Below are 22,220 nucleotides of genomic sequence, written 5' to 3' on the forward strand. Positions count from 1 at the left end.
GTACCAATTTATGATTGTGAGATTTTCAATAATCTCATGGCAGATTATTCTGGAATCAGTTTTTGTCCAGTTGAGCATCTACACTTTAGTTTATCCTTCAAAATACAGGTGTATTAAACCTGAAATTATTTGGCACGTCATTTAATTTATTACGACGACTGGGTGATTCATGTCGGTCATAAAGCTGCATGCAAAGAGTTGCAGCTTAAACAGCTAAATAATAATGCTAACCTGGTGACATTTACAGCAGCAGGTATCGTTTTCACTCACTAATTTTGCGAGTTAGCTTGCTAACATTTGCTTCGTCGTACAAAGGACTTCTGAGGCTACACTGTTGACTTTACTTTAAAAAAGTCAGGAAACTATTAAATAAAATAAAATAAATGTAAGTTGTACGAGCTAAAAAGTTTTAACAACTTAAAATTTAACAACTTAATTATTATACTTTTCTTACTCACTCTGTTTTATCAATGTTTTTGTAAGTAGAGTCACTTTTGTCAGATTGTACAGTGTAATGCAAATGTTATTTTGTGATTATCTGGTCATGAACTGAAGTTAACAAATTAACTAAATAACTATAATACAATTATAATTTGCTGGGGACACGTCTGGACCAGATTTATGGCAATCCATCCAACATACTGTATGTTGAGACATTTTGCTTCAAACCATATATGTCAACCTGCTGGGCAGACATTACCAGCAACATCAGGTTTCAGGTTTTCTCTGCTCGAAAAAAAAAAAGTTTCATGATAATCCATACAATATTTGTCGAGCTGTTTCCATCTGGACCAAACTGACTGACCGACCCTGCGGTCCCACTGCAAGCATGGCTAAAATCACCATCCTGTTTGGCTTCATGGTAGGTAGATTGGCTAGTACACTGCAGCAGCAAATGACAGAAGAAAAAATGGGATACAGCTCTATTATCAATTTGTATTTGACCCCAATTTTTGCTCCATTTGTGGATTTCTTCTTGTGCATCATTGTCAAAAAGCGTAATTACAGCCTGTGTAATCCAATGGTAAACCAATAAAGCCAAAGCCATGGAGGTAAGTAGCATTAATAGACAGTATATATTTCCACCGTTTTACAGCAATAACAAATGATGGTATTTTCTTCCCATGAGGAGTTTACCAACCGGGCATTTATCCCTGGATATCGTAAACACTGAAGAAATTGATTTAGCTAATCAAAGATAAATCCCCCAAGAGTCTCTCTAATGGAGACGTTGTCAGCTTGGGGGAAGATTTATGGCAAAAATACCAGAGCAGAGAGACGGATGAGCCAACACAGAGGAAGACAGAAAGAGGGTAAATAGAAGGTAAAGATGAGTAAATGCACAAAGCACACTACCATTGTTCTCTCTGTGTGTGTGTGTGTGTGTGTGTGTGTGTGTGTGTTCCTACATTTGTATTTTGGGCACTGAGGCACTGTTATCCATTATAAAAAGCAGAAAAAAGCATCACGATCTATTGGATCAGTGTAATCGCAAGTTTTTTCATTTGAGATGTTGCGTTTGGTGAGCTGCTTGAGAGGCAGTTGAAAGAAGCGAACATGGGAGTCCATTTCAAATGTTTCTGGTGTGTTTCTGTTCTTGCATCATTCACACAGCAGCCTGGCGTCTGTTCATCATAGCTGGTGTCTGGGCAGAAGCAAACTAATAATTTGCCAAGCCCAGCACCCAATGGTTTTGCTATGCCTGTCAAGCTTCCATTCTCGAATAGCACATACAGTGTGCAGTTTATAATGATAACCGGGGCAGTTTTGTCACAATGGGTCTCGCTAGCTAATTAAGCTAACGTCGACTCCTTGACATCCGTCTTTGGCTGAATTTTTTATGTCATTTTTAAATAAGAACCCAGTAAAAGGGGTCTTTAATAGAGAGCCAAAGTAAAACCTGAACTTTGTGTATCTTTTTAAAGGACTAAAATCTAGCTGACATTTCTAAGACGCTAACAAAAATCCAGACATGGAACATTTCTTAACAGTCTGCAGTGTGGCGAGCTTTATATGCCAATAAAAAGACAGTAGCTTTGTGAAAAAAAAAGTAATATTTTATATTTTTAGTGGCCTTTAGCCAACATCAATTCCAATAATCCCTTGACCTGGACCACTACACTTCATGGCTCGGTAACAGAGGTGAGCTGACGAGCGAGTCAAGGGTTAGCTAGTCAAGAAAATGTTGTGTAGTGAGTTTCGAAATGAAGTTAGAATGATGTGATTATAGCGCCAATTGCCTTAATTTAGCAAAGCTACTGAAACAGACACCTGTGATGGTCCATGTAAAAGACAGACTGTTTTTATATTTAACTCTAGAGTTAACTTTGGTAGTATAGTAAGTTTGATAAGCAAACAGGTGATTCCAAACATTCTAACATAACTCCCTGCTGCTAGCTTGTGAACTTGGACAGGCAGGAAAGAGTTTAGATTGAGATTTGTGGAACATTGCTGCTAGCATAGCGTAGCCAGAACTAGCTTCTCCAAAATAGGGAACAACTATGCAGCCTGTATCCCCACAAAACATAGTCACCCATAACCATGGAAGTAACAATGGGATAGGATACGACTGTAGATAGCGAGGACAGTTAGTCAGATATATTCCTTGCATTTGTGCTTGTGTTTTGGTTTTGGAAAGGCTTACAAAAGATTCACCACTCTCCATACTATAAATACAGAGTACCTCTCCACCTTTATCCACACGTTGGAGCTTGACAGATCTGCCATGCCGAGTTATGGGTTGCTACGCTATTATTGGATAATTGCTGTTAGGCCGAGAGGTTCAGCAAACGGCTAATTGACCCCGTTCCTCCCTCTACCTACCCTCTGAGCTGATTTCACGGGAGCGGACAAGGTCACTCTTGTTGCCCACCAGGATGATTGGTGTGTGTGGCTGGGACTCCCTGAGGAGGAGGCGGAGCTGGGCGGTGCGGTGGAAACTTCGCCTGTCAGTCACCGAGAAGACCAGGATGCACACATCACACTGCAGAGTGGACAGGTCCTGGGGATACAAAGACACAAACACATTAATAAAACAGCACCTCAGTGGAGCAGATTAGTACTGACTACATAAAGGACAGATCCAGTGACAGCTGGATAGGTGTGGGATGTCAGATAGCTGCGACACGTTACACAAGATCCGTTACACGGCGTTTACAGACTGGCAATTTCTCCTTGGACAGCATTTATAAACTCCACCTCGTGTCCTTGTATTGTTGTGCTGGAGCTTAGCCATTCAAAGGACATCAGTGCCAACGCCGGGCAGGCGGCACTCAAGTTTTTATCACTGTCCCATGAGAGGACGCAGAGGAGACTTTGCTCAACTTGACTGTACGCATGTCACGCTTCACTTTGAATCTCCTGACCCTTTTAGCGGAGACCACTAACATCCCGTCGGGGCTTCCTGTCACAGAGGCTCAATTAGCCCGAGTGGCTCTAGCAGAAACAGCAGCTTGGAACTGCCTGAGACCATCGCTGTCCTCGCTCGCTTTCTCTCCCTGATTCTGTCAGCTACGTTTACGTTGGACTGAAGGTGGTTCAGGGGTGCAAAATGGGTCATGACAAGGTCCTCCTGGCTGTAACTTGGATGAACTTCAGTTTTGATATCCAGGGAGCATTCATGGGCAAATTCCTCCCAGCAGATCTCACTGACCTAATTATGTTTTACAGCGCCCAAATAATAATGTCTTGTCAATATTGCATTAGTCAAAGGTTTGCTAATTTGATGTGTGATATTAGATGTAGGGACTTAGTGAATATAATTCCCTGTGGTTGTTAACTGCAAAGTAATCCAATTTTGGATTTAAGTCTAAAGCCTGTGGTCATGTGGATTCGGTATGCACCATTTGTGTCACATAGCATTAAAGCTTTTTAGGTGATTCACTGTCTTTGTTCAACCTTTTACCACGTGGTTCCTAGTATTCCCCCTACAGCTGCACTAATAAATATATTCATATGAACCAACCCGCCAAGAATTAACACACAACTTTAAAGTTCTCCTCAGCCCCGTGGAGCTTTTTAGCCTCTATCGGCTTTTTGTTTTGTTTTTCAAGCGCCCAAAACTTGACTGTTTGTGTCGGTCAGACCGCCTCTATCGATCCTGCACCAGGCGGCTGTTGTTCTATGATAAAGAGACTGAAAACAGACAATGACAGCAACTAGCTGGTTCACTCAGGTGAGCACTCAGCTGCTAAAGAGCCAGACGACCAAAAAACAGGTCGAAATTAATGAATATTACCATTTTAATTAATAAATATTGGACTCACATTTGCCAAGTGACAAGAAGCATGGCTCCAAATAAACACTAACATCGTCTGCCGGATGTCTAAACAAGCAACTGTTTGCTAACACATTAGCTGAAAGAACTTTAAGATGATAATTTGTCAATGTCAGCCTGTCCTCATCAAAAATGACCATGTAGGTCTACTATGAAAGCAGCTTATTGTGACCAATATACTGAAGTTATATAAGTAACACAAACCACAATGTTTTCCTAAACCTAACCAAACTGTGAGCCTATGAGGAAGGCCAGGTCATGTGTTTTTTGGGAGTAACTGGCAATACCTATTTAGTCTTTTAGGTATGAGGATGTGTTGGTCAGTGTTGTGTTTACTGCCACTTCCACTGCAAAATTAGATATGGAAATGTTTTCACTCTGGTTGACAGTCTCATATTTCATCTGCTTCATCCAGAGTCTTAGTGATTCAGCAGAACTAGGATGTGTTTTTATGTCCGGAACATAGAATTGCAAAAAATATTACAACAATCCATACAAACTATTTCCCTCCAGACCAAACAGTGTTATATCAGTCAAAGTCCAGTTGTCAGTGAAATAGAGACCCAGTATAGAATTAGAAGACATACAGGAATAATTGTTTTATATTCAGATGGAGTTCTTACAGTGAAGCACATTTTTTAAATGAAATCTGAAGTATTTCCACTGTGTCGACAGTATTTCTCCTGTTGAGCAACACCGGAAAATAAACTTTATATCAGAGTCTTGAGCTCAGAAGCTTTTACTTGAGTTAACTGCAAAAAATGCTGAGAGGGAATTGGTTAAAATTTTATTTGAGAGCTGATTTGAGCTTTAATCTATAACTTTAAATTGTATTATTTCTAAACAAAACCCCGTCCTGTAGGACAGCAAACACAATCAAGTTGTATTTGAAGTGGAAATAGGACTCAGCTGCACACAGTGGTGACTAAATCAATATGAAAACACGTTTTTCCTGCCAGATAACCCAATCTGCCTGCTAGCTTTGGACTGCATGTCGTCTGTGTGTGTGTGAGTACGCGGCTGCCCTTGCCCTACATCCACACGGCCCTGAAGGTAAATTCCTGCCCTCCAGAGAGTTTCAGACACTTGAAAAATTCATATTGTCTCACGCAGCCAAGTAGTATCGGATCAGACCCTGGAGCAGGAAATTCATGGGGAGCCCCTTGGCACTCTGTCTGTTTGACGGAGCACAGGAAAAGACAGGGAGCGGAGAAAGGAGGAGGAGGGGAGGGAGGCTTTGGCGTGGAAGGCGGCTCCGCCACCTGTCACTGTCTGATTTAGGGATGAGGATGAAGAATGGAAAGAAGACAGAGAGAGACAAACTGAACGAGAGAGAGAGAAAGACTAATCTTTGTAAGCAAAGGAGGACATACACAGAGTGGACATCGATTAGGAGAGTGATGGAGCGCCTCAGGGGGAAAACGGTGACCAAGTAAATACACCTCTCTGTCAGACAGAGGCAGAGCAGTGCAGGACGGTGCCAGCTCTCCCCCTCTCTCAGTCTTTCCTTCTCTAGATTAAGCAGCTCCTCTCCGTCCACAGAGAGCCGGCCATCTGTCAATACCTACTCCCCCCAATACACAAACACACACACACACACACACACACACACACACACACAGACACACACACACTCGCATGGACTTACACGTAGATACAGAAGCCAAGTCTACACGCAGTAATATTCAAATCACACACAGATACACACAGCTCATTCAGCATTCAGGGAAATATTAATGACATCATGTTAATAACAAAGAACTTGTCTGACGAGGATGAAATATGGATGCTTTGTGAGGTTTCACGCTTCCTGTACACACACCACCATGGCCAAAAGTATGTGGACACAGTCTATATACTATATTGTACTTTTGGTCTGAGGTGGTTTTTAATGGGATCCTACATAAACACACTTTTTAAATCAAAGTTAAATCAGGTTTGGTTATTTTACATGTGAGATTTCTGTCTGTGATGCTTCGCCTGCGCTCTTCTCTCTGGTTTGAAGTGGGTGGAATTAGAATGGAAAAAGGTGATTTCACCTACTTCCATACACTGATTAGCAATATTTGAATTAAAGTGTGATGATGATGTTTGTTGATGTTGAACCACACCCACACAGTCCTGATGAAGGAGATCTCTGGAGTTTTTAAGTGTTAAACTAATAATAGAAATTAACTCGCAGTGTTTTTTCAAAATTTTGATTGGATTGACATTCTCAGGGGTATGCTACAGCATACTAGGGCTGGGCAATATATATTATATGTATCATTATGGTGATATGACTCTATGTATCTTCTTGGATTTTGGATATCGTTATATCACAATATGACATAAGTCTTTTCCTGGTTTTAAAGGCTGCATTACAGCAAAGTGATGTCATTTTCACTGCTCTAACGCTTGCCTTTACCCACTTAGTCATTATATCCACATAACTGATGATAATTTATCAAAAATCACACCATGTTTATATTTTCTCAAAGTACCAACAGTCATCCCTACAATATTGTTGTTGCTTTTGAGGAGATTTCAAAATATCGAGTTAACACACACACACCAGGGTTTCCATTGCCCAGGGTAACGCAAGACCAGCAGCCCGCAAGGCCTAAACATTGTGGATGCTTCAACTCCTTAAAAACCAAGCCAGGCCGTGTCTTACTTGCAACCTACTTCTTAAAGTTAAAGCTGCGGTATATGACATTCAGCAACATCTGGTGACTGCAACATCCGCAGTAAAAAAAAATCACAATATTGGTAACAGCTAATTAACTATCATACCTACTCTAGCCTGGGACATTATGTATCAAGTTCCCATCAAGTTACTTGCACTTCGAGGAGAAGAAAAAACAGCCTCGGGTCAAGTTGGAGCACGTAACCAAAACAAAGAACAGAGAAGCTTGGATCACTACACACATACAGGAAGTGGGACTTTATTCTCTGGTCAGGATGCCATAACTCCTCTTTTTTATATATATATATATATATATATATATATATATATATATATATATATATAGCAAATAGTTGTTTGCTGCTTTATTAATATTCAAAATCGAACAATAGAACCTTTAAGGAGGGTTAGCCATGGAGTTACCCAGGCTCACTTAAGGTGGACTGACCTTTAAGGTGGACTAGATATTCTCGTTTAAGTGAAAACCCCTTCTCTGACTCTTTGACATATCGACTTTTTGTATCAAAGTTAGAAATTCCAGTATCAAAACAACGCTACAGCTTACAGCCTGTATCAGTACAAAACAGTATTGATCCAAGAACCAGAGGCAGACAGTCCAAACGAGGGAGGAATTACTAAAAAGCCTTCATGATAGTGCCTGAATCACTAAAAGGGAAATCATTAAAAAAAAAGCCAATATGTTGCGACCATTATGTCTTCATCAGGGCTCCAAACGAGAGCAACCAGTCATCTTCTTTTTCCTACAAAAAAATATTCTTTGAGTTGCTTTGTGAGAGATGTTGACTGGCCTGAACAGAGTTCCGACCTCGACCCAAACACCTTTTGCAAACATCCAACATCAGTGCCCGAGTTGAATAAACTCTCTGAATGGGAGCAAATCCCAACAACCGGGTTACAAACTCTGGTAGGACGTCTTCCCAGGAGAGTGGAGGCTTTCATAACAGTAGATTTATGCTCATGGCTATGAAATGATACGTTCAACAATCCTTTACGGCAGTAATGTTCAGGTTTCCACCCATAGTGCTCTAATACTGCAGTATATGTGAACATTTTCCACATACGGAGGTAGAGCTCCTCATACTCAGATTATTACACTGAAATAAGTTCACGACTGTAATAACGACGCCTGATTTGTATTCAAAGCGACACGTACATTGCTGGCTCTGTATTGTAATTATGAATAAATAATAGCTTTATTTTTGGTGGAGGATTGTTGCTTTGGGCTACATCCTAGTGTGGCTCTGCCAAACGCCTCGTGTTTATGTCCATCATTTATTTATGACAGTGTATCATTATCTGTCTTACTAATGGCTTTAGTTTCAAGAAGCATACCACGAGTGCTGAATTTCCGACGCAGTAAACGTTACACAAACTCGTGATGTAAACAAAATAATGCATTTTATGCATATGTTGGTCGAGCCGTTCTTACCCCCCTGCTGCTGCTTCTCACTCTGATTGAACGCGGTCCAATGGGGCAACGGTTCAGGCGTTCAAACAGCATGATAAATATCATTTTCACAGTCCAACAGGCTGGTCTCTTCTACCAATAAAAAGGTTACAAACCAGCTTCTAAGAATTAATTTTTCCCACAACTTCCTGTTTCTGGCGCGGATGAAGATAAGAAAAACACATCCAATAAAACCCGACAGGAAGCCATGGTTCTTAACCATGTTTTTTTTTTTTTTATCACATGACGTTCCTCTTTGAAAAGGAGATTTATCGTCGTCTGTGCAAGTCAGCAAGCAAGTCTGCAGCCGAGTTAAAAGTTTGGTTAGAAAAGCAACCTCTAACAAACCACTGAACTGGAATGAACTTGTATTTTCATACGTTCACAAGCTCTCTATGCACACAGAAGCTACACATTATACACACATACATTAACATGCACTCGCACCAACTTGCTAGAGCCGGGCACCACATCAGCAACCATTAAGAGTGAGGACAATGAATCACTTATCAGACATCATTTGCATAACGTGCCGTGGCTCTGCGAGCACTCAAACTATTATTCCTTCCAGTTGTGGAGGAAAAAAAAGGCAAAAACTAGATACAAGAGCAAAGCAGCTTACGGCCTTTACATGGAAACAAAAGGTCAAACACATCCCCACCTGCTTCCACAAACAATCGCTCACATGTACAGATAAATACATAGACGCTTGTGCTACCAGTTCGCTTTATCAAAAGCAAACACGTGTGCTTTGCACACATCGGATTCTTTGGCCTGGGTTCTATCTGTCTGACCGCCTGTCACAGCCAAATGAAAGAGCAGGCGGATCAATAAAGATGCAGGGGTGATGGATGAAGGAAGTGAAAGACAGACTGGAAAAGGGAGGAGAGGAGGGTGGCAGAGGCAAGAGGGAGGGACAGAAGAGCACCTTGCTCTTGAAGCTAAGTCAAAATCTGATAATAGGATGACGAAGCTTAGTGCAGACGGAATGATGAGTCGGTGGGTTTGCTCTTTCTTTCTCACGTACTTTCTGCTGCACAGAGACAACAGTTCCCCAAGGAAATATATTACAGAGGCCATCTGGCCTGCACTGGCTTGGCCACACACACATGCACACACACACACGTACACATGCGTAAGCACTGCGTAAGCCAAGTACCACTGACCACGGATGGCCACATCATCAGCAGACATCACAGCACAAACATTCTGTAGTGCACATACAGACTATTGTTTGCCACGAACAGCATCCACCTCAATCACACATAATCACACAGGAGGGTGGTGCAGCGGGTGTCCCTGCATGACCCAGATTCAAGCTTTAATATGACGGCACGGAGGATGGAGCCTCCACCCTGATGAAGTGTCCATTAGCAAATCCCAGAATCCCTACTGTACAAGGTTCAGGGATGCTGTGCTGTGGAGGACCTCTGACCTCTGTGGAGGGAGGATAAAAGAGGATTTCCCTCTAGAACACAAGCACTGACCCTCACCTTAACCCCAATCATTGGTAAAAACCTTTCAGAATATTAGGAGGTCATGTTTAGTCAAAAATTAGTTCTTAACATTTCGTGGTGGTTCACTGTGTTTAAGCTTTATGCATTAATGGCCTTATAATTAAAAAAAAAAAAACACCACTCAGGTTCTGCCTCTTTATTGTCCCACTGAGGTTGAAGCTCCTCATGAATCATGACATAGTGCACCATCCCAAGTTTTAAAAGATGAAAATATATGATTATATCGAAGCCACTGTGACTGGCAGTAGCTGGGTTTCTGTCCAAATGTAACTGAATCTTAACCGATTTTCGAGAAAACTGGCAAAAAACATGCAAATGAATGTTTGTTTCCATTCTCTAGTTGGCTCATTAACATAAGCAGTAGGTGGCGCCAATTCTCCCGCCCTGTGTGCTTCTGAAGAAGATGTAACAAGCTGATGCGCCAGTCGCACCTCACAGTAAAAAAAACAGTAAAAACAGTAAAAACCATGCATAAGACATGATGGTACAAGTACACCAACTTTGTCACCTCTACCCTACGTAAAAAACTTTAAATTATTTCGAGGTTTTTTTCAAATTTGTTCACATTTCCATTCAGGTGTTTTGATGCAGAAATTTAAAATGTGAATTACAACAGATGTATAGAAACATACCTTCTGTTAGCGATGGCATTTAGGTTGAGCATTTTTTTGTCTTGTTTGAACATGAGGTAAAAATTACCAAAGCTCGATGTAAGATGACAATTTTGACCACCATGCTATCAACTATCTTGCAAATGTCAGTTGCACAGCTCATGCTAACATTTACCGGCAAGATTAATGTCACGACACAGACACAGTTGAAAATGACTGTTTTGTTTTATCTTGCTTGACATGATGGAACGTTTATTTTTCACCATTAGCTACCATGCTAGACAGCTAGCTTCCTACTCGCAATTTCAACTCATGCTAATGTTTGTTAGCAAGAAATAATGTCATTATTAGCTCAAGTTACTTCACTCTTTTGATAATGCCAGCTAAAGCAAAACTAGTTTAGATGTTGATGAATCCAGCTTTCTATTAGGCTAGCTAGCTGACAGTTAGTTTATCATATTTTGGTGATGCTATGCTAACTTTACTCTGCTGCTAACTGAGTTTGTGTCTGTCTGTAACTTGTGTACATTAGACATACATTAAGTTATGACTGAATTGCATTATTGATGATAATGAAAACTTAAAACTCCTTCAGGAACTAATACATTGATGTTGTCTGTTAAAAACAAAGTAGACGTCCTATGAGAATTTTCTGTGACTTTTCAGTATTAGAAGATGCTTGATTCAATGCACCTGATGTAGGAAACTCCATCAGAATAGTAAAAGCTTTTCATAGTGTATACTTATCCCTTCAATACAAAACAGCATTTGAGATTTTAACTTCAGCCTCTTTGTTTCTTGATTTTGGTCCACAGTGTATTTTAGGCAAACAAATTGAGTAATTACTCCCGGCGGACACTAAAGCAAACAAACTGTGTAGGTATAATAGCTTATATGGATTAGAAAAAGACATGAGAAACTGTAAATAGTCCAGAACGACTCTAACAAGGCTGCAAAACAGCAAAACAGGAAGGAGAAAAAATGTCCAGGGAGGAACAACTCCCTGGACACAACTGCAAAATCTGTCCCTGTTCCAAGAAATGGATGGTGGAACGATGTTTTCCTTCCCTCCTAATAGAGCAAAAGAATGTGGTCAAGCAGCAATTATCTTCTTCCAAATTACATCCTGGACTTTTTCTCTAATTTGCTGTAACACAATAAAGCGTTGTGTCCTCCTGGGCAGCAGCAAACTCTCCTCACCACACACTGAGAAACACAAACATATACATAACTGGCCTACTTTTATTCCAGGCCTCAGGCTGTACCTTTTTGTTGTCTTTAATAAATATTTCAATTTAAAAATATCAATTAATAATGGAAACTCAGAGCTCGGAATATATTCGGACGCACAGGCACTGAGATGGACAAACTCACATTAAAGGGTGAGAGGGCCCTCTGGTCGTCAGTGACCTCAATCTCACACTTGGTTCCCTACGTACAGAACCCAGTTTGCTGTTTAAGAGATATATTACACAACCAATGTCAGTCTAAAGGCGAAGGACAGCCTGGGCTGGCTAGGTCAAGGCCAAGTGTGCCAGCGTTTCTATTTTAGGCGCACGGATGACTTATTTAAAACATCCAACCCCCGTGACTTCGACAACACTCACAACGTCCCAGCATCTGGCGGAGCAGACTCTGTGCATATGTATGCTGGCATGTTTTACACATCTGACATTGCTGCTGCAGTGTGTGCGTGAACACACTCGCGCGCCTGTCCCCACAGTCACTATATATTTAGGTGTTCCTGCACCCACAGTAAGCTCTACCTGCAGTTTGTTGTGCATTGCTCCCTGCACGGCAGTTGAGAAAATTACAGCTCAAGCTCGACCTTTGTGTGTCAATCAGCTGTGAGTCAAGCCAAGAAAGCACTTGGAGGAACAATTGCTGAATGTGAATGTAACAGTTTTTCCTCGTTTTTGGCAGTTTGTATTGCAGGCGAATGATGAGGCGCTGACTGGGCTGGACACAGAGCCCATGAAGCCCCCGGAGCCAACGGCGTCGGATGCTGACTGTACTAGCATGATCTTATGCGCGAGTGAGTGATTAAGTCAGCCCTGCATGCATGTGCGTATGTGAGAGTGCATGTGTGTGTCTTTGCATGTTGCTATGGCAACTTGGGTGTAGGCTGGGGTGCCCCACGGAGAGCACTTGCAGCTTGCTACAAGGCCAGAAGCCTTGCCTCTTGGGACTAACAGTTTACACTGTGCCAGCTAAAGGCCGTGACACTTTATTAGTTAGCTGGACAACATCTGTCTCCACACCTGGGCCTCTGTGTGTAAGTGTGTAACTCTATATGTATGTGTGTTTTCGGCATCAGTACAAAAAAAGCACAAAAACATGAGCATGAATTGGCGGATGATCCGGGATGCTATCCAGTCCTCTCTGCCTCCCCCCACTTCTGTGGGCCCTGGAGTTATTCCAAGCTTCCCGCTGGCCTGCGTCTGTTGCTTCAGCCTTAATGCCCTGCCTTGTATTTACACGCACAGAATAACAAATGTAATTAACTCTCAGCTAGATTCAACCATGGCAGAAAAGGGCCAGTGGAGAGAGAGAGGCGAGCAAACGCACACACACGCACACAAAAACAGAAAAGCCAACGGAGAGAGTGAATGGACAGGGAGATTTGGAGATGATGACAGCTGCGCCGAGAAAGGGCAAAACAAAATTGTGGGGTGAGAGAGGAGGAGGAGAGAGCTCGCAGAGAAAGTGAGGATGTGAAGAAATGAGACTAGCTTTCAGTGGAGTTCCCCAGAGCCAAATGTAGCTGCGTGTGAATAATTTAACCTTAAGGGGGGAGCCTCTGAAGACCGAGTGGACATCAGGAGTAAGATGCATCAGGGACGATCCACCCTACACACTAATTACAGTGCCCTCCCATTCCATCACATTATTAATAGGCCATTAATTACTGCATGCTCTTTGATTCCGAATAATGTAATCAGTGTCACACGGAGCTTTGTGACAAGCTGTTATTGCTCTCCGCCGCTGCCTGCTGCAGCTCCAGTCCGTCCGGCTCAAAAATCATCGCCACAGGCTCACGTTAACTCACTGGCACTGCGCCGCTCAAAAGGTTGATGATGCGTAGCCGCAGCAATTTTAGCCCCTCGCCGAAATATTCCTGTTAACTGCAGATTTGAATTGAAACAAGTAAGGTTAACAAGAAACTGATTTCCACTTTTACGCTTGAGAGAACTTTAGAAAGCTCAAATACAGTGAGCACAGCTGCTGCCGCCGGATACTCGGACTCACACAAAAGCAAAAGCACGAACACACTCTTTCCACTCGAACCAACACAAATAGTTTGCCCATCACAGAAAGAGAGCAAATTCCTTTTTTCCATTTCTCAAGTACAGGCAAAGGATGTTAGAACCAGAGGAAGTTAAAGCTGGCTTAGAGAGCAGGAGGTCACCGGAGCACGGACAGACAGGGACTGGGTCGAAATCGTACGGCAAAACAAGACAGAGTGACTGAGGTGTGAACTGACAGCCGCTAACTCACCGGTTTCCAGTTGTCGAATATGATGACCTTGCTGTCCTCGTCGTCGATCGTCACATTGCACTCGTAGCCCTCACCTGCAAACATGAACCCAAGTCACACACATCAGCAAACACTGACACTGGCATCGCACTGTACTGTACATTGCAAATGTGTGAGTATGCATTGTGGAGTTGTAATGAATTGCAGTATTTACTAAAATGAAATATCAGTGGTCTTAACTTCTGCCTGAAAATGTTGTCAACTTAATGTTCTTGACCTGCTCCATAAAACTTAAATCAGTTTTGTGCAGACGTTTAAATTGGGTTATGTGGCCAGCTGACATGTTTGGAAAATTCAGACATTTGGTTCTAATCTTTTTGAGGATATTCTATTTTTATACTCCAATTTAAAGGCTAAGCTTTGCTGATATTCTTCATCAGCAGGCTTAACAGCTGGATTTTCTTATTGTCAACTAATCCCAAGAAAGGAAAACCCCAACAAATACTTTCATACTTTCAACTTCCATGGCCTATTGTTGGCACTCAGCTCAGAGCCTGTTTGTTCCCACTGAAGATAAAAATTTAAAAATTTTAGATATATAATTTATAGCTTTAGATAAATATCTATATTATTAAAAAAGAATGGGTAATTTCCTAACAACAGCTGGACACCTTAGTGTTCAGCAAAGGTTTTTGTTGGGGATTATTTCCAGCAGCTGATTAATATACTGTACATCTGCTGCGTATATCTTTACGTGGGATTGACCAGAAATAATCTACACAACCCATACTCGCCGTAATGAAGGAAAATGTCACCCAGTGCCGCCCAGTTTGGACAATAAAGTCCACCTCCATCCTCCACACTCCACCATGGAACTTTAAACTGATACTGCACATAATGTAGATACTTTCTATAAACGTGTGTAGGTATACATGTATACAAGGCAGGTATATATGGCTTTAAAGGGCTGATACGATACCAATTATTGGTAATCAAGGAGACCAGAAACAGATATTTTAAAACTAATATGTCTCCTTAACTTAAATTCAATTTTGAGGTACTTCACATGAGTATTTACATTTTCTGCAACTTTATTCTTCCATTACTACATGTATTTGAGTTAGTTGGCTCCTTGTTATTTTGCAGATTCAGATTATTCAGTGTTGACAGGCCAATCAGATATTGTTGTGGGTGAGACATTGAGTGGTGACTACAGACAGAGAGAGGATTGAAGAATTGCCTGTTTAAATTAGTATATTTTTATAGGATATCTTACAAGAAAAACACTGATATTGATAATAGGGAAAAAGGCTGAATATGTGCCCCAATAACTGGCCAGGCCACTAATCGAGTATCCCTTATATATTTAACTATATATCATGTTTTATTTTACTTTATTGCATTGTATTTTAAATACTTGAAAATATGTTTTAAGTGTGAGTAGCATGAAGAGGCTACAACTCACATTTCCTATGAAAATAACATTAACTAAACATTGAAATCTGTCAGTATGTCGGTTGCGGCGACTTTATGACAATAATAACAAAATATAGAATACCACCAGACTTATCATTTTAGGAAACAGCTATAGAAAAGCTGCACTTTCATACGAGCGAAAAAGAACATCTATAGTTAGAAAGCAAAAAAACAAAAAAAAAACAATTAAAGAACCCCGTAATGACAAAACTGTGACAGCTTTTAAAATACACATTACCTTAAACAGCTCGCAATAGACTGGAGAAATAACGATGATGAATGACATGTCTATTTTAAGATACGAGCACACCAGATCTCCTGGTGTTAATCAGACCTGTCTTTTACTGGTAATTACTTACTCACGTGGGGACACGTATTGATTAGTGAGGTGTTATCCCTCTCAAAGGGCTAATATGGTGCTTGAGCATCTGTTTAAAACTACCAAGAAAGTATAATTAAATAGCTGTTGATTAGTGTGTTTTCTTTTGCACATTGCAATTTTGACATGTAGCTGATGGAATAATTTAGCACATTGCTAAAATTCCAGATGAGGATGAGAGCGTTATCATGGAAACATGTACAAACTCCTCCTTGGGTGAAAGTGCTTTTCCGTCCATTTATGATGCATGAATCTGAGTGTACTACATGGGCAGGAATGAATACTGTATGGCGTGAGTCAGGGGCAAGTTAGCTTTATGCATGAGGCAGAGACCCAGTCGTCTCCTAGTGACAGGGAGTTATTGATCGGCTAGTGGGATGGCTGAGGACCGGAGCTGATTGTCCTCCGTGCTGCAGTGATCAATGTGACGGGCAGACCTACTCACTGATAGATGCCAGAGCGGAGGAAAAAGGACAAAAGAGAATATAACTTAATGGGAAACAATGGTTATCCGCTTTGTTTCTGAGAGTTGGATGAGAATATTGATACCATTTTCATATCTGTAGCTTAGTTTAACAGACTGGGTGAAGGCAGAAACAACTGGCATGGCCCTGTCCAAAGGTAAATCTACCTACCAATATCAAGACCATTGTCATGTCTGTTTGCTAAAATTCTAGTTAAAACCAGCAGCCGGTTAGCTTAGCATAGCATTAAGACCATAGACATAAGGAAACAGCTAGCCTGCTATGGGACCATTTGCGAAGAAGTCCAGAACATACTTTACTCTGTTATGGTGCAGGCAGGCATGTTGTGTTATCTTTGGCTAGCCATTTCTTTTTCCAGTTGTTATGCTCGGTTAAGCTAACCAGCTGTTAGCTCAGGCTACATAAGCATGTACAGACCCTGGATCTAATATCTTTCCAGTTGTTATACTAGGCTAAGCTAACCAACTGTTAGCTCAGGCTACATAAGCATGTACAGACCCTGGATCTAATATCTTTCCAGTTGTTATACTAGGCTAAGCTAACCAACTGTTAGCTCAGGCTACATAAGCACGTACAGACCATGGATCTAATGTCTTTCCAGTTGTTATGCTAGGCTAAGCTAACCAGCTGTTAGCTCAGGCTACATAATCACATACAGACCATGGATCATTTAGGGAAAATTTGGATACAGCATCAGAGGTGGATCCCGCTGCATCCCTATGAAAGCTGCTCAGTGGCGCATGAAGCCAAAAGGCAAGCCACTAACTTGCAGTTTAGCTCTCTGCTCACTTGAATGGGAATAAAACAATTTAATGGTGTGGCTCTTCTACACTTTCCAAATGTAATCGGGCTAAAGTTCTCAAATTCGGATCATTGTGCCGGGGTTTTGATGCTCAAAAAAATGTATCCAGTGTTTTACAGACACCTCTTTCACAATGTAAGCTTATGAGAGAAAGTCTTTTTGGTTCCAGTGTGCGTCAGTTGAAGTTGTAATTACATGGTTTCGCCACTATGTCAAATTTGCTTCAAAGCCCGGTACTATTCCTGGGGGCTTGGTATAGACTTGAGAGCAATATCTATCTTATCATCGAGCTCACGGCGAGGAATTGTGACCGTTTTAACTCCGCGCTAAGTGTCTAAATGTAGCTTGTTCAAGTTAAACCTTGAGACTAATTTAAAAAGGTGTTTCAGCTGTAGCACAGGTGCACAAACACACAACAACACACTCCACATATCCCCACCCAGATCTTTACCACAGGCTTGTGTCTCAGAGTCTATAGAGAGGGACCTGTCCGACTGCCCAGCCAGAGACAAGGCTAGCGACGACTTGCCCACGCCATTCTGTCCCAGTAGCACTATCCTCAATGCCCCGCCATGGCTGTGGTAAGCTGGCTGGGCGGCCGCCGATTGGCTGAAGGACTCATCCCGAGGCACCCCTGTGTCACTGATAGGCAACGTGGCGGGCTCCTCCAAGCCCGGGATCCAATCGCAGTCCTCGGATACAGCCTCTTCCCTCCGCAGCTGGTGTTTGACAGGCAAGGGTGTGCTTCCGCGGCGGAGGGGGGCCGCCGTGGTGAGAAACATACTGTACTAGAATGAAATTGGAAGAAATAACAAACAGACACATGTAAGTCCCACTGAGCAACGCACATTTAGCATTGTTGTCTAGTGTATTTTAAAATAGTCCGAGAAGTGTGGCTGCACATCTACCTGTAACACTGTCTATTCTGGTAAATCTTATCACTGAGGGATGGGGGAGGGGTGTTTCCACTGTGTGTGCCTATATGTGTAAAGAGGAGGGAGGTGATAACAGTGGAGGTGAGACAGATGAGTAGCAGTGTGAGAGAAAGATGCTGATGAAGACGCAGAGCGTGGCAAAGGGGAAAACCTGTGAGAGAAGGGAGAGGGGAGGAGGGTGAGACGAGGGAGACAGGGCAGGTGAGGGGGCTGGAAGAATGATGGAAGATAAGAGGGATGCTGAAAGACAGCAGGTTGATAAGAACACACAGAGAGAGGAGAAGACAAGAGGAGGAGGAGGAGATTTACAGAGAACCAAACTCAAGGGAGGGTCGGAGGAAAAGAGGCTGCAGCTGTGTGTAATAAGGGCATACAGTAAGTGCAATCAGGTGGCGCTACAGTGTACAGTGTGTGCACGGTGACTTCAGCATGAATTCACACTAAAATAGGTCAGAAACATAAAGTCTAGATCTGCATCCCGCAGTTATTTAAGAAAGAGAAAGCTGTCAGCAGTTCTCTCTAGAACAACAACTTGGCTGAGAAAAGTGTGTGTGTGTGTGTGTGTGTGTGTGTGCGCGCAGTTCCAAAACAGTGTGTGTGTGTGTGTGTGTGTGTGTGTGTGTGTGTGTGTGTGTGTGTTTGCAGCCACAGCAGGTCAACCATTGAAGACCCTCATCAATATTAATACAGCAATTAATCTAGCTCCAGCTGCCCCCCTGGGCATCTTAGGCCCAGTGTCTGCCTATGGAAAATATAAGTACAGTATTGGTGCTTAATTAATGAGGATTGACACAAGAACATGAACACATTAGACTCTAATACAGTCCAATTCAGCAGAGAGAAAACAGAGGGAAGCCTCACAAATTACCATGAGCTGAATCAACACCTCCCTGACACAGTGTAAACAAAAGACTGATTACAAACTTCACAGTGTTAGGATCTCAGTTGTATTAGACTACATTAGATGTTAAACTGTGTAGGTGTACATAATAAAGTGGTTATTTTGCCTCCTGTAAAATAGACATTTCATGGTTTTGTTTTGTTTTCACAACAACCTTTAAATACTGTAAAATTATACCTGTGAAACATATGCAGTGAAATAATAGTAAACTTCATAACTATGATTATTTACAGTATAGTATAGTATAGTATAGTAAAGCATAGTACAGTATAGTATAGTATAGTATGGTATAGTATAGCATAGTATAGTGTAGTATAGTATCATATAGTATAGCATAGCATAGTATAGTATAGTATAGTATAGTATGGTATAGTATAGTATCGTATAGTATAGTATAGCATAGTATAGTATAGTATAGTTTAGTATGGTATAGTATAGTATAGTATGGTATAGTATAGCATAGTGTAGTGTAGTATGGTATAGTATAGTATAGTATGGTACAGTATGTTAGAGTGCAACTGTTTCGTATAACTTTTGTTGTACTGTATACTGCAATTTAGTTTAGTGTAGTATAGTATCATATAATGTAGTTCAATAGTTAAGTATAACTTCAGTAGTTTAGTATAATAATATAATACTGTATAGTAAATTGTTGTGTAATATTGTGTAGTATTTTTGTATTATCTTGTATATGGTATAGTATAGTCTGTCCGTCTTTCTGTAAAGTGCAGTCTAGTATAGTCCAGTTCATAATGTTATGTACTGAAATATAGTATAGTGTATAGTTTTAGTATAGCACAGTACAGTGTAGTATAGTATAGTATACTGTAGTGTAGTTTAGTGTAGTGTACGGTTGCATGGTATATTGTGTATTTGTAGTGTGTGTACAGCTGTGCAGTGTGAATATATTGTATATAGTGTAGTGTTGTGTAATATATTATTTGTATAATACAGTAATTTATACTGTTTGTATTGTACTGCATTGGACTATATTATGTGTAATGTGATGTACAGTAATATGGTATAGAGCAGTATTGTGTAATATCCTGTAAGTAATATATTGTTGTATTGTATAAAATTGTATAGTATAGTAGTGTGGTTATTTGTTGTGTAGTGTAGTGAAGTGTAGACTAGTATAGTTCTGTAAAGTACACTGTTATTATCTGTAATGTTTCATGTGGAATGTCGTAGTATAGTACGAGTATAGTAGTGTAGTATACTGTAGTATAGTATAGTATAGTATGTATAGTATAGTATATTGTAGTATAGTATAGAACAGTATATTATAGTGCAATTGTTTCATATAGCTTTTCTTTTTTAGCATAATGTTGTATACTAGAGTATTGTGTAATGTAGCATAGTATTGTTTATTGTAATCTAGTAGTATGGTACAGTATAGTGTATAGTTTAAGTAGTTAATTGTATACATTTAGGGTGTAATTTGATGTTCTGTAAAGCACAGTGTAGTATAGTTGCACATCTAATGTGATGTTCTGGGATATAGTATAATCTATAGTAGTACAGTATAGTATAGAACAGTATATTGTAGTAGTATGGTACAGTATAGTGTATAATTTAAGTAGTTAATATATATATTAAATACTATATACTATATATATATAGTTGCACATCTAATGTGGTGTTCTGGGATATAGGAAAAATCTATAGTTGTAGAGTAGAATAGTATATTGTACTTCTCTAAACCACACTATACAGTATTAGTAGTAACACTGAAGTGTAGTAAAGTACAGTTGTACAATATGATGTACTGTAATATATTGTATATAGTTTATTGTGGTGACGTGTAATATATTGTTGTATAGTATAACATAGCATAGCATAGTATAGTATAGTATAGGAGCACAGTAGTGTTGTGTCGAAATGTGTAGAATAGTAAAGTATTGTACAGTACACTGTTATGTACTGTATAGTGTAGTATGGTATAGTATAGTATGGTTTAATATAGTATAGTATAGTACAGTATAGTATAGTATAGTGTATATAGTAGGTGGGGCCGCTTGTGACAATTTTGCAGCTGCTCACACACGCACGCACACGCACGCACACACACACACACACACACACAGTCATACATCACTCACACACTCTCACTCAGGTTGCTCAATTAAGTTAATTGAACGAGCTAATCAATTAAGCATGGCCATTATTGCGCGCGGCGCTCAGGGGAGCTGTGCAGGCGGAGAGAGGAAACTGTGACCGCGGGCTGAGCCGGCGTGTCAGGGGTTAATCTGCTCCTCTCGCCAGGCTGTCGAGAGAAACTAGGGCAAACAACAGCGCACAATACAAAATTAATACTACAGGCAGTGTTTCCACTGTTCTGTCGTTACAGCCCAATTACACCGACCGCTGCTTCTTTACCAGCCGCAGCCTACTTACTGTCTCGTGCACTTTAGATCCTCCCAGAGCATGTTTACTGAGCGGCTCATTATGATGCAGTTAGGAGGATCTATGAAACCATCTACAGTATGAGGGCTGGAACGGTCCCTCAAGAGGCAGAGACGCAAGGATCGATGGATCGACCAGTGCATGACAAAAAAAACTGCACAAACATCCCAACACATCCTTGAACCATCCTACAACTATGACAGACAATCCAATACAGAGAGCGTAAAATACTATCAGAGGTTACTGTGGAGTCACTGCTGAGTGCCACACGCTGGAAGTCTCTGTAATAATACCCACTGATGAAAACGCTCCAAATTCCCACACACAGATAGTGAGAGAGCAAGGTGTGCTGCATGCAACCTGATCACATCTCGTGCCATTGTCTATGTACACATCAGAGTGTGTGTGTGTGTGTGAGTGTCTGGTCTACCTGGTTTGTGTGTGCTATTGTGCAGAAGCGCACGAGGTGGGTTGGAAAATATGTGCCTCCTTACCTGGTCAGCCATGGTTATCAATAAGTCTTCTCTTTATGGAACAAGTGCTGTAGTTGCAAGCGCCTCCGCCGCCCGGTTCAAGTCATCGGTGCTGTGCTGGCTGCAGACCCGGCATCACATTCACCACGGCGGCAACACACGGCGCACAAAAGACACGCGCCACATTTCATTTAACATGTTTTTCTTCCCACCCCGGCGCGTAAAAATCCTCCTCCTCCTCCTCCTCCTCTGGTGACTTGAAAGGAGAGGCGCGGCGCATGGACAATTGGGAAAGGTGGCAGTGGGGCTGGAGGGAAGGTGAAGCGGCTACACCTGCGTCTCCGTG

At 41.2% G+C, this 22,220-nt stretch overlaps 1 protein-coding gene across 1 annotated transcript in view; it reads right to left on the reverse strand.

Annotated features, from left to right (window-relative positions):
• Positions 1-21,917, reverse strand: part of rem2 (RAS (RAD and GEM)-like GTP binding 2) — a 31,475-nt gene extending 9,558 nt beyond the window's left edge. Inside the window, exons 1-4 of the mRNA XM_073492108.1 lie at positions 21,896-21,917; positions 17,611-17,947; positions 14,039-14,112; positions 2,824-3,001 (exon numbers count right to left, since the gene is read on the reverse strand). Of these exons, the coding sequence (XP_073348209.1) occupies positions 2,824-3,001; positions 14,039-14,112; positions 17,611-17,947; positions 21,896-21,907 (601 nt within the window). The 5' untranslated portion in view covers positions 21,908-21,917. The remainder of the gene's footprint in view (positions 1-2,823; positions 3,002-14,038; positions 14,113-17,610; positions 17,948-21,895) is intronic.
• Between the last annotated feature and the right edge of the window lie 303 nt (positions 21,918-22,220).

Source organism: Pagrus major, chromosome 21 (genome assembly GCF_040436345.1).
Source record: "Pagrus major chromosome 21, Pma_NU_1.0".
Classification (NCBI taxonomy): Eukaryota; Metazoa; Chordata; class Actinopteri; order Spariformes; family Sparidae; genus Pagrus; species Pagrus major.